This window comes from Anabas testudineus, chromosome 8 (assembly GCF_900324465.2).
Source record: "Anabas testudineus chromosome 8, fAnaTes1.2, whole genome shotgun sequence".
In the NCBI taxonomy this organism is placed as follows: Eukaryota; Metazoa; Chordata; class Actinopteri; order Anabantiformes; family Anabantidae; genus Anabas; species Anabas testudineus.
Genome location: NC_046617.1, coordinates 20,330,649 through 20,344,280, shown reverse-complemented (window position 1 = coordinate 20,344,280; position 13,632 = coordinate 20,330,649). Strand labels below are relative to the sequence as shown.

At 41.3% G+C, this 13,632-nt stretch overlaps 1 protein-coding gene across 1 annotated transcript; it reads left to right on the top strand.

The window, feature by feature from the left end:
- The first annotated feature begins 1,357 nt into the window (after positions 1 to 1,357).
- ldlra (low density lipoprotein receptor a) lies at positions 1,358 to 13,337 on the top strand. The gene is made up of 18 exons (XM_026348391.1): positions 1,358 to 1,533; positions 4,638 to 4,763; positions 4,994 to 5,116; positions 5,221 to 5,601; positions 5,703 to 5,825; positions 5,929 to 6,051; positions 6,715 to 6,834; positions 8,175 to 8,300; positions 8,634 to 8,805; positions 8,886 to 9,113; positions 9,558 to 9,676; positions 9,770 to 9,909; positions 9,999 to 10,140; positions 10,400 to 10,543; positions 10,645 to 10,890; positions 11,275 to 11,355; positions 11,472 to 11,635; positions 11,911 to 13,337. The coding sequence occupies exons 1-18, from the start codon at positions 1,485 to 1,487 to the stop codon at positions 11,965 to 11,967; spliced, it is 2,664 nt and encodes an 887-aa protein (XP_026204176.1). The 5' UTR covers positions 1,358 to 1,484; the 3' UTR covers positions 11,968 to 13,337.
- Positions 13,338 to 13,632: the final 295 nt, after the last annotated feature.

The following is a 13,632-nucleotide window of genomic DNA, read 5'->3' as shown; positions in this document are numbered from 1 at the left end:
ATACAACACAAACTAAACAGATTGTTCACTTCAAGCCTGTTTGAGGACGTCAGTCTTTAACGAACATTCATTGAATTAGTTTGTGGTCTTGACTTTGGATCTAATGACAATAATTAATAATAAATCACATTATCTTATTCTTAAGATAAAGTAGTTTTATGAGGAAAAAGAAATGTTTAAAATGTTTTTAAAGAAAGATACATGTGAATATTTCAAGGAAAACTAAAAACACCCTGGTACAAATGAAGTGAAGTGAAAAATCTTTTTTATTTTTTATTTTTATAATTTTGTTTATTTTTTATATTATATTACATTTTTTATGTAAAATTTGGAAAAAAAAAGTTTTAACTAATTAAATTTGTTTGGGAATATTTATTTCTAGGATATCTTAATTCTATAAATATTTAAATATTTGATATATTCCTGAAATGTTTATTATTAAAATATAATTAAAACAAATTTTCTCTAACATCAACATTAATTTTAAAAATAAACTTTTTAAAACTAATTATTTAAATAGTTCATTTACATTTAGAATTCAGAATATGAGTTATTACTCTTATTAATCCTGTTTTATGTAGTTGAAGTATTTAAACTTCTTTACAGAGTTTTCTTCTTCTCCTCACATTTTCCTGGTGTTAAGATCAGTAAACCTGATCCAGGTCTCCAGGTTTCTGGCTCCTGTTTGAGGCTCTTTAAGGTCACAGTTGCCTCCAGGGAGTCAAACAGGATGTGTCTAATTACTGGATGTGTGTAAATACTGAATGTGTCTAAGACTAAATACTGGATGTGTCTAATTACTGGATGTGTCTAAATACTGGATGTGTCTAAATACTGGATGTGTCTAAATACTGAATGTGTCTAAATACTGGATGTGTCTAAATACTGGATGTGTCTAAATACTGAATGTGTCTAAATACTGGATGTGTCTAAATACTGAATGTGTCTAAATACTGGATCTGTCTAAATACTGGATCTGTCTAAATACTGAATGTGTCTAAATACTGGATCTGTCTAAATACTGGATGTGTCTAAATACTGGATCTGTCTAAATACTGGATGTGTCTAAATACTGGATCTGTCCAATTACTGGATGTGTCTAAATACTGGATGTGTCTAAATACTGGATGTGTCTAAATACTGAATGTGTCTAAATACTGGATGTGTCTAAATACTGGATGTGTCTAAATACTGGATGTGCAGGATTCTGAAAGGGTTAAAGTCAGAGGGAACTCCATCTGCAGGCAGCTCCACCTCCCAATTGTCGAGGCGGTGTGCCTCAGAAATCACACCACTCCAGATCCCGCCCTCCACCCCTCCGGGGCCCCTCTGGGCGCCACCCTCCTCTGGACCACACTGAAGTAGGTCTGATGGTTGTTGTCAAACAGTACAGTGAGCGGAGCATCCACCCGGAGCCTCTCCTCCACCTGGTGCTGCAGCTACATCACTGACATCAGAAGCATCTTCCAGTGACACTGACCAACATGGGACTGTGGCTCCTTCTGCTTCTCACCTGGTTCCTTCCTCAGACCTGTGAGTTCCTCCAGTTTACTGAGTCCAGGTTGTGAACTGAACCCGAGCTGCGGTGAAGTTTCAAAGGAAAACATTGATTCTTTATTTTGAAATATGTATTTGAGCAGAGAGTTGAGTGTGGGGGGGTTTAAACTCCTCTGACAGCACCGGATGTAAGTTATGGGGGAGGGGGCTCATGTTCCTATAATGTAGGTCAGCTCTGGTCTCTGGTCTCTGAGGTCTGGACGGTCCCTCCTGTTCCACCACGGTTCAACAGCTGAACTTCGTGTGCTGCACGTTTTCTTTGTGCATTTCATCCTTTGTCTTGTTGCCTGAGTTTGAATGAAGCTGCTCGTTGCAGCTTCTGCAGCCAATGAGGAGACAGTCCGAGGCTGAAAGGGGCCGAGCGGGGTTTCTGAAGAGCCGGTTTCTGGAGCTGCTGCTGTTCATCGTGTGGGACCCGCTGCAGCCTGCGTTTAAATCCCTGCACACAGTTTCCAGATTTACAGCCTCATGTTTGTCCCACATGATGCAACATGCAGCGTGTTTGCAGAAGGCGTTTTCCAACCCGTAACCTGAACCTGCACCGCAAAGGGGGACAGTTCCAAAACCAGTTCCAGTCCTGGTTTTTCACGGTCCTGTACTGGAGGCTTTGACACTGAGTGTTTCCAGATAATCTACAAATATTATGAGTTCAAATATTTCTGACTTATATTAAGTCAGAATATTTATATATATTTATTTATATAATTATATAAGTTTTAATATTTATATGAAAGAAAAAAAACATCTGAATATTTTGACAAAATTATTTGAGAGGAAAAAGATGATTTAATCTTTAAAAAGGACAAAAATTTGATTAATTTAAGGAACATAGTTTATTTTTGTACAAATATAATTATTTAAGGACAAAAAACAATATTTTAATGTAAAGAGTGTAACATTTACAGAAAAAAATATTTTTTAAGGAAAGACTATTTAAAAACTATTTTTCCTTTATATCACTGACAGGGAAGTTACTGTGTGGAAGTGTTGTTAACATGAATTTATCTTTATTGTTCTGATGAGGGTAACAAACGCAGCCTTTCACATGGAGCCACTGAAATACCTGCTGCATATCAAATACTACAACTAATACTAAAACCAAGTTAATGACTATAAAACAGATGTAATGTAATAAATGTTTGATAAATGTCAGTGAGCCCCCAGCTAATTCAGACGTAGTCCTGCTTCCTTGGGTTTTACTCACGGCCTCTGTCAGACCTGTTCCCAGGGGTGAAACGTGTTGGAACCGGTCGTATCGTGATGCTTCTGTAACTGTGTTGTGAAATAGTCTCTCGTGCATGTTTGGGCAGGAAAACGTTTTAGTGTCATTATTTTAAACTTGTCCCAAATATCTGGGAGCTGAGTTACGTCCTGTCCTGTTTCAGTCAATCAATGAAACAGCCAGAGAGCAGAGAATCTGTTAATTTTCTGTTACTGATCTGTACATTTGGTCCAGTTTGTCGTTCATGGTCTGAACTTTAAGCCCAATAAGTAAATAACCAGCATGAATTTACATTTGGGTGACGAGTCATCGTTCCAGGGAGTAAGAGCTGAACTGATGTATTAAGTAAAAACACACACAAGGTGCATTTACAGAAAAATAAAGTTTATAATCAGTCTTAAAGTCTGAATAATCTGAGAAAAGGAACTGTTCTGACTTATTTCATATTTCATGGCTCCCACTCTTCTTAGAGGATCTCCAGACTGAGGAAGAGGTTTGGTTTCATCAGTCATCTGTTAATTAGTGGCTGTATTCAGTAATCTATGGAACTAGCTCTCGTTCTTCAACACATTCGAGGAAAATCAAGTTTTTCTTCTTTTAAACAGATTAAAAACAGGTCTGACAACAAGAATCTGCTCGTTATCTTTATGGCAGCAGCCTCGAGCACCGCTGGCTCATATAAAATACTACAACCAGCAGTAAAAACCATTTCCCCAACCTGCAGATTAAACCTCTCATTGTTTAACTAGTCTTTTAGTGTCAACCATTTAGTGTGAACCCATTGACTTCACCCATAAACAAATATATTCATCTATTTTCATGGAGCACAAACTTGTAAACACATAAATATTTGATTATTCAGATTATTTTTCAGCTACAGGAAAACCCCGAGGAATACAGTTGATTTCCCTCTTAACTTTGTAAGCACCTGTGTCCTGAATGGTCGGTATAATTATCATACTCGTTGCCTTTCTTTCTCCCGCTCGTCCTGTTAGCGTCAAACTTTTCCCTCTGGCTGCATCAGAAACAGGTGGTGGACAAACAGCCTCCAGTAGGTTTTCATGAAGTACTGTCTCCATGAGTTGGTCTGATTGGTCTAATTGTTTTAATTGGTCTTTCCAGTTCAGTGGCTTCACTGGGGCCAGTGGGGGGTTGGGAGATCATTTATCTGCTCTATTCAAAATACTCTCTAGTGCCACCAGCAGGTTCATTATGAAACTGTGCTTAATATTTGACAGTTTATGTCGTGTTATTGGACATGTCTGTCTCATGATGGGTATAAAAAGTTCAAAGTTCAGTTGTTCTGCAGTGTTTTGTTTGAAGAGCAATGGCTTCCTCTGTGGAGTCCATACCTGTTCAATGGTTAATGTATCGTTGACTCATTAACAGAGACGTTCACCAGCTCCGTTACTCTTTTTTTTATCTCATTGAACATTGAGGATCTCGGCTTGACGCCCACTTCACAGGATCAAGGATCAGATTCGTAGACAGTTTGTCAAACTGTAGACTGATGAACTAAACTCAGCTACATGCAAATTAAAAACTCTTGATCACAGAGATCTCTTTTTTAAGGTAGCTCTAAACCACACCTCCATTCTTATTTATTTATGTTTAAAGACATGAAAGATCACGTCTGTGTTTTATCAGATTACCTGATATATGCAGAAATCAAACCGTGCCTTTGTCTTTTGTTTGTTTAGAGCTGTTCTGCAGAGAACCTCACGGAGCTGCTGGCTCTGCTGCAGACTTTTTGTTTGTAGAATATTCAATGTGTCTTCACTTCTTTCCATTTGCAGCCGTGTCTGTGTTTAGAGACTATTCCAGTAACTGAACGCTGTGTTTATATCGTGTGTCACAGATGCACTGACAACATGTGGAACCAACCAGTTCCAGTGCGGTAATGGGAAATGCATCACGGTCAGATGGGTGTGTGATGGTACGGACGACTGTGGAGACGGCACAGACGAACTTCCTGGTACCTGCTGTGAGTTTGAGTGTCACTTTATATAAGAATATAGTTTTTTAATTGTTCAAGACTCAGTACCTCACTGAATGGACCCAAAGTGCCGACACTGTTAAACTAATAACCTGGGAAATAATGAAGCACATGTGTTTTTGTTTGCATCAATGTGCATTAATCAGTTAGACCAACTTTTCTTGTGGGAACTCACATCTCACACTATTATATCTGTTTTCTGTTCATTTCCCCTCCAGCGGTCAAAACCTGTAGACCGACAGAGTTCAGCTGTGCAGACCGTCTGAACCAGTGTATACCCAGCTCCTGGCGCTGTGATGGAAAAGCTGACTGTGAGAATGGAGCTGATGAAGTGAACTGTGGTGAGTTAACACACTGGATTTACTTCCTCATCGTAGAAATCTGCAGCTTTCTTCCTGGTCTGATGTGGTACTCATCTCCTCGTCATCATGTCTCCTCATTTCAGCACCAAAGCAGTGCACAGCTGCAGAGTTCAGCTGCAGGAACAGTCAGTGCGTGTCGTCCTCCTTCGTGTGCGACGATGAGGCAGACTGTGACGACGGCAGTGACGAAGCTTCCTGCCCACCTGTCACCTGCAGCTCTATGTCTTTCCAGTGCAACAGCACGGTTTGTATTCCTCGTCTGTGGTTATGCGACGGTGACGTTGACTGCTCCGACGGCTCCGATGAGTGGGCACAGACCTGTGGAACAAAGAGGCCGGCCTCTGCTGCCACTCATCAGTGCTCATCGCTAGAGTTCCAGTGTGGCAGCGGAGAGTGCATCCACGGCAGCTGGAAGTGTGACGGAGGAGCCGACTGCCTCGATCGGTCAGATGAAACTGACTGTGGTACGAACGATATCAGCATTTTCACCATCTTTTCATCTCCAGTCATCTCTTGGACTCATTAACAAACTAACCCTAACCCTCTGCATGTTGCAAATCTCCAGCTCGTCCCACCTGCCGCCCTGATGAGTTTCAGTGCGGTGACGGCAGCTGCATCCACGGAAGTCGTCAGTGCAACCAACAGTATGACTGCAGGGATATGAGTGATGAACTGGGCTGCATCAATGGTACAAATCACCTGCACTGCTCGTCCTGCCCTGGTTACTGGCAGCTGAATGAAATGCAGATTCTCTGTCTGTTACCTGATCTCATATTTTATGTCTCATGCAGCGACCCACTGCGAGGGCCCGACCAGGTTTAAGTGCCACAGCGGAGAATGCATTAGCATGGAGAGGGTGTGTGACAAGCAGCGTGACTGCAGGGATTGGTCAGACGAGCCTCTGAGGGAATGTGGTGAGTACATACAGGAGCAGAGCAGCAAAGATCCAAATAAGATTTTGTTTTGTGCATTTGTGGCTCACGAGTGTGTTTGTAAAGAGTGAAGAATGAATTCTCGCCGAGGTTCAGTATCTCATTTGCTGGTTTGGTTTGTGAATTCCCCCCGAAACACCACAGCCTATATTTCACCCAAACCTCCAAAGTTGGATAATTAGACGATATATTGGTATTTTTTATTTAATCTTTTCAAATACATTGACAGAAGCAGTAATTGCTTGTTTCGGAGGGATTCTTTAATTTGCATCCTACTCCTACAAACAACACCAGGCATCTGTGCTCAAGCAGGATGCTCCGGCCTTTCAAAGGTATTAAATTAAAACCCAAACCTAGACACTGCAAATCGCTTTCAGGTTTGATAAATGACATTGTGTCTGTATTTGGATTTTCTCCCTGTATACTGTGCACTTGGGTAAATATGTACAATTGGTTATTTCAAAGAAGCAGTCATCAGCGTGCACTCGTAGTAGATCAGCTTGTGCTGTTTTTGAGGGTGTTATCATGTTAGTAATTTGATTGTCTTGTGATTTTAAAACACACAAACGTTTAGTGAATCGGTGTCTAAGTATTTAACATGGAGATCAGCAGCTTTGACAGGAACTTTTTTTCTTCCCATTTCAGGATCCAATGAGTGCCTTTACAACAACGGCGGCTGCTCTCATGTTTGCAACGACCTTAAGATCGGCTATGAATGCCTGTGCCCTGCTGGATACAGCTTGGTTGACAACAAACGCTGTGAAGGTAACAACCTCCACCAGTGCAAAACATTTTATCACATTAAAATTGTCACATCAGATACTAACAATTAGCACAATATAACTGAATTAAAAAAAAGTCACACACTCACACATGATATTTTGCTGGAGCACCTTTAGCTTTGATTACGACAAGCAGCCCCAGATCATAGCACTGCCCCCACAGGCTTGTACAGTAGGCACTAGACATGATGGATGCATCACTTCAACCTCCTCTCTTTTTACCCTGATGCTCCCATCACTCTGGAACAGGGTCAATCTGGACTTATCAGACCTCATGACCTTCTTCCATTGGACAGTTCTTAACCCAGTTTTAGTAGTTTCATCAATCCCCTTAGATGTTTTCTTTGATTGATTCATGTCAATAATTTGACTCTTCTGAAACAGATTAACATCCTTTCCTCGACCACAGGATGCGTCTTCAGACATAGTTGTCCAAGAAATGAGAAGCTACTCACTGACTCTTACCTATTTGCTTAGTTAAATCCACTTGGTGTCTTTTTTCTTTTGAATGGGCAGTGTTTGCAGCACTTTAATTTTAGGCTTTTCGTTTTAGGCTGATTTTGCAATGCAACAGTCTCTTTTTTTTAATGTCAGGTTTTAAAGGGGCCACATTCTGGTTAATTTAGGGTTCATATTTTATTCTGTGGCTCCTATGATACATGATTATATGACTTTCAACTTACAAAAGTAGAAATACATGTTACAATGCCTCTTTGTACGACAGCTCCTCTGGCCTTTAGAATACAAAGGTTCCTTTGAGCTCCTGTGTCGTCCTATGCCACTCTGTGCTGATTTGTCAGCTTGTGGAAGACTTCCAGTGGGTTGAACTATGCATTAAACAGTGATTATTGGCACCACTATTATCTTTCTCGTTCTAGATTCTGTCTTAATAGCAGTAATATGTCAAACAAATATATTAGTTTGTCGGCTTCTGAAATCCAGCCATCCAGGTTTGAGCCAGAATCTGAGCCAGAATATGACAGTGGAGTTTATCAAAACTGTAACTCAGCCTGGCTTTGAGTTTGTTCGGTGAAGGTTGTCGTTCTGAAAAGATGAAAAAACTGTGTTTAGTTATGTGATGATATTGAGAAATGAAAGTTTATCAGAACTTCTCATACATTGTGTTGCTGTTCAGCAGAAATCGTCAAACTTTGCTCGACGTCTATTCGTGCTCATATGAACTTCAGTTACTTTAAATTAGTTTCAGTTTATTATGATGCAGTCCCTTCATGTACTGTTATATAAACGATCTTGTAACTTGTGTTGACTCAGTGTCTCAACAGTTCTTACGTCAGCTTAGTTTTGTTCGCCTCTCTTTTTCAGATATTGATGTGTGTGGCAACCTGGACACCTGCAGCCAGATCTGTATTAATCAGATGGGCAGTTACAAATGTCAGTGTGAGGAGGGTTACCAAGTGGACCCTGCAACCAAAGCCTGCAAAGCCATCGGTAAACATTAGCTCTCTGTGTCCTGTCCACTGAGTTTGCTGCATAAGTCCCAGTCAGCTGTTAAAACATGTTAAACTTTACAGAGACACATTTAACTCTGGTTTCTGTTCTCCAATAACAAAGTGACTTGTTATAGTTACTGATAAAAAAGGATTTTAACCAGTGATGCACTTGATGCAGTCGATAGCATGAGTGTAGCTACTTCAGATTTGTTCCACGAGTCTCATAATGAGGTTCCTGAAGAAAGAAAATCTAGGTCTAAACCAAACCAGGGACTGGGACAATCATTACGCTCATAGGAACAGAAACAACTTGTCTGGTCTCATTTTATAGGTACAATAGCCTACCTTATCTTTACCAACCACCACGAGGTCAGGAAGATGACTTTGGACAAAAGCGAATACACAAGAGTAATCCCGCGTCTGAAGAATGCTGTGGCTCTGGACATGAACATGGAGACAAAAGAGATCTACTGGTCGGACCTCTCCCAGAAGAAGATCTACAGGTGAGCAAGAACTAAATCAGAACCAAAGTCGGTCTTTCCTTTACTCCTGTCTGACTGTCTGACTCCTCACTTTAATCCAGAGCTCAGATGGACTCGGCTGGAGACTCGGCTCATCACAGCATTGTGATTGGCAACAACGTCGATGCTCCTGAAGGCATCGCTTTCGACTGGATCCACGGTAACCTGTACTGGACCGACAGTGTCCGCAGGACCATCTCCGTGGTAACTGCTGATGGTAGACGCCGCAAAACCCTCTTCAACCAAGACCTACTGAAACCCCGCGCCATTGTGGTCGACCCGCACAGCAAGTGAGTTCAACAGCACTAATAAAAATTCAGTAATAAAACTCACATCTTTACCAGAGAAGAGTGAAAACGTGATGAAGACTAATTTCTCAAGACAATAATTAAGAGAAAGATGTGACATCAACATATATAAACTTGACATCAACTGGTCATGAAATGTGATCTGATCCGCACCAAAGTCACAGATACACACACTCACACTATTTTAAGCTGATAAAACACAGAGTGGTAAAACGCTGCCCTCCTTGTGGGAGACGGGGGGTTCTTAGCGAAGAACTTCTTACATCTCCCCTGCCTTTGCTTTGTTCCTCATTTGTGAGTCGCTTTGGATAAAAACAAAGCGACTCACGACTAAAAAGACAGAACAAGACAGAACAAGACAGACAGACCTGTCTCACGTCTCTTCATGTTTATTGAAATATAATGTAATATTTTTTCACCTCCCAGCTTCGTTTACTGGACTGACTGGGGGAGTCCTGCTAAGATTGAGAAGGGAGGTCTTAATGGAGTAGACCGGACCTCGCTGGTCACTGACAACATCGTGTGGCCTAATGGCATCACACTAGGTAAACTCAAAGCAGCTCATGACTCTGTGGTTTCCAGTTGTTTAACCAGTTGTCAGTCTGGTCTGACCTGTTGACCCCCTCCTCCCTCCTCAGACCTGCTGAACCAGAGGCTGTACTGGGTCGACTCCAAGCTGCACACCCTCTCCAGTATCGACGTGCAGGGCGGAGGCCGGCGCACCCTCATCATTGATGAGCACCAGCTGGCTCACCCTCTGGGACTCACTGTGTTCGAGGTAGAAATCTCCCATCTGGTAAACTAGCAGAACTCCTCACTACTCCTCAGTTTCTCAAATGTCCAGGTTTTGTTGTTGTTGTGATTTAGGAGAGAGTTTTCTGGACGGACGTCAGTAACAACGCAATCCTCAGCGCAAACAGACTGACGGGAGACGACATTACACCAGTGGCAGAGCACTTGTCATCACCAGAAGACATTATTCTCTATCATAACCTCAAACAACCTGCAGGTTAGAAACGTCCCATGCATGAATTTCATTTTTGGTACGTCATTCATTTAAGTTGTAAATCATTACTTCATGTAAAAGCTTCAGTATCAACTTCTCCAGCTTTGGATGCTATGAGTCACAAATTACAGAATAAAATAAAATAAACCCTGCTTCACAGGAGAGCTGCACAGGATATAGGGTCAATGCCTTCATTATTACCAAGACTGATAACCTAAACTGACAATTTAATAAACAGTCTCCTCTAACACGTTTGTTACAGGGATGAACTGGTGCCAAGTGTCCAACGGTGGCTGTGAATTCATGTGTCTGGCAGCTCCTCAAGTGGGAAGACACCCCCCCAAATACACCTGCGTCTGTCCGGATAACATGATGCTCGCCAGCGATATGAGGGCCTGTGTTCCTGGTGTGTAAATGGTCATAGAGTTAGATACTAACCAACACAAATCATAGTTCGGATCTTATTAGCTCAGATCGTCCACTTTCTGACTCTCACTGTTCCACCAGCTGTGCCAACACCTGCAACTCCCACTCCACCTGTCGACCCCCCTCGTCTGCGACCCAGGACCACGGCCAAGCCCCAGGTCCACACCACTGCAACAGCACCTATCGTGATCACCACAGCCAAACCACAGCCACGCAGCACCAAGCCGCCTTTAAGGACCACCGCATCGGAACCAAAGACCCCCTCACCCCAGACGACGAGACCTGAAGTTCCCCAGACCACCACTGAGTCTCCAGTCAAGTCTGTAGGCAAGTTCAAGAACCACAGTAGTGGGAGTTGTACTTTTTTTTACATGGTGACACTTTTGATTCCTGCTTTCCATAAAACTTTTAAGTAAGTAAGTAAAGTACGTAAGTTTAATGTAGCATCATGAGTACTTCTACTGTTGGTACTTAAAGTGCAGTTTGCTGCTAATACTTTTACTTTAGTAATGTTTTGAATTTCACAATTGGGATTAACACTTCAAATTCTTTACTCAAGATAAAGAACCTGCTCTAAAATGTACTTTAAATACTTAAGTATGGATTTCTATGGGCATTAATGAAAAGTAGTGTAACTGCAGAGAACAGTGATGTTAAGAGTTGTTTCTTGCAGCGTCTTGCTCTCAGTAACTGGGTTTCCTTTTCCTTCAGATACCCCACACGAGTTACCTGCAGCCGTACCAAAGACCATCTCCACCACCCCAGCAGCTGTCTACGTTGTCCTACCTCTGGGTATGTTGCTCCAGCAGATGCTGCAAAAACTGCATCTTCCCCACAAATTAAAAATCCCAATAGTGACAATAGTGCTAATAACAGCTATCGCTACTGTGCATGGTCTATTTGTGCAGCTCTTGTTTGCCTGGTGGCTGTCGGTGGTGTGCTGCTGTGGAGGAACTACAGGCAGAAAAACACCAACACCATTCACTTTGACAATCCCGTCTATCAGAAAACCACAGAGGACCAAGTGCACATCTGGAGGAGCCACAGTCCTGACGGTTACTCCTACCCAAAAGTACGTCTAAGATGAGACGATGCTTCCTTTCATCCAAAAAAATGGAGAACACAGAAATAAAGAACCAAGTTTATGTTGGTGGAACAGGGGTGAGCCAGGCTGAGCTCTTGGTGTAAATACTGGTAGTAGAACATGTCCTCAACAGCTGCAGGGAGCGCAGTGAATAATACCCAAAAACTTAAATAGCAGTATTACTGCAATAACTATTTGTTAGCATTAGTACAGATACACCATTACTGCAAAAAGAGTCACGATTTCATTTTCTGTCCTCGCAGAGACAAGTTGTGAGTTTGGATGAAGAAGCCGATAATCCAGCCTTCACGGAAAACTGAGAGAGAGTGGACAGAGGAGCCTCGATGATAAGCTGCTACGTCAACCGTCCTTTATATTTTTACCTCACTCAGCATAAAGACATGGAAGTCGAAGCCACTAAACCACTAAATCCTCAGAGACGAACAAGCACTCTATGGTTCAACAAACAGGGTGAAACGTTTTTCTGGTTGCACATTTGTTTCCATTCATCAAATCATCACATGATGGATTCTACAAGCTGTGAAGCATAGTCCTGCACAGGTCCAACAAAGCTTGGTACCTCCACAGAATAATTCTTAAATCATCATGTTCATGGAAGACACTCATTTTATAACTCTAGATGTTATTTAAACATCTAGTCTGAGTTTATCTGCTTCTTCTTTTTCCGTCTGTAAATTTATGGATGTGTTCAGGTACAGCACACAGACGGGACACATGAAAATTGTCTTCACATATTCATAATGATGCAAAACCAACATCTCCAAAGACACGACCATGAAAAGGCAAACCACCAAAACCACCACCAAAGACACGGCTGCATGGTTTGTGGTCATTTTCCGTCTCTCTGTGTGGGGACTCTTCTACATCTCTCAGGGGTCCAATGCTTCATCATGCATCTATGTAAAAACAGTCAGTCAGCAGCGTTCTCACAATTACAAGTGAAATCATAGCAGCTTCTTAGACCTATACCATGTGATGCTGATGATATAACTGCCACTGAACAGTATCTTTGGGATTTGAAGATACGTTTCTGTCCAAAATAAACCTACAAACACCTCTAAACCTCCCAAATAGGCCAATAGGTGTTACCGACGTAAGAGAGGAATCAGTCTTCTCGTCATTAGAAACCAAAAATCAAACAAGTAGCCCTGTAGCACCTCTCTAACTAACACATTCTGTCTTTTGTTCAATTAAAAATACGGTTTATTTTACATTTACATTTTTGAGTGATACACCAGCAGCAGTGGTGGAGATAATATCATCCAAGGGACCTGACGTCCCTGCAGTAGTAGGTTTGTGCCTTGAATCCAGCCTACAGGTTTCACAGACAGGTGAACTGGTGAAACCCGTGTACGTAGTTATTTCCTCAGGACCAGAACTTCAACTCGTCTTCTTTTAGAATCTCTTCACGGTTCCTGTGGTGTTATTTGTGCCTTTTGGACGATTTATTCCTGTTGGTGCTATTGAACTGTATAAAGTCAGTGTCTGTCTGTTTACAGTGACGTGAGGTTTGTCGATAGATCTAAATTCAGAGGTGTTAATGAAGCTGTACATGAATCTAACAGATAAATCCTGTAAATAGATTGTTCATAAATGTAAATATTTGTTCTTCACTCTTTTTGGTAATGTCACGGTTTGAGCCTTTGTTGTAAACGTTACTGTACATAAATAAATGCTTCTATTTATTATATTCAACAGGTTTCTGGATTTAATTTGATGCCTGTGTCAGAACAGTTTATTTATTATTGTTGAAGTAGTTTTTTGTGTTGAACTCTCTTATCAGACCTGCTTTTCCAGTTTAAGATATTTATAATATTATATATTTAATATTAATATAATTTTAGCAGTTTGTCGAGTCTTAGAGAAGTATTCCAACTGTGTAGTCGTAACTAATATTTAAACTTTTGTGCAGTAGTTTAGATATTAACTGTCTGCTAGTTTTAGCTATTTCAGTTGTTTATGTC

Coding starts and splice junctions, on each gene's coding strand:
- ldlra (XM_026348391.1), top strand. CDS start 1,485: ATGGGACTGTGGCTCCTTCTGCTTCTCACCTGGTTCCTTCCTCAGACC. Junction 9,677..9,769: donor GCCTAATGGCATCACACTAG/GTAAACTCAAAG, acceptor CTCCCTCCTCAG/ACCTGCTGAACCAGAGGCTG. Junction 11,356..11,471: donor CTACGTTGTCCTACCTCTGG/GTATGTTGCTCC, acceptor CTATTTGTGCAG/CTCTTGTTTGCCTGGTGGCT.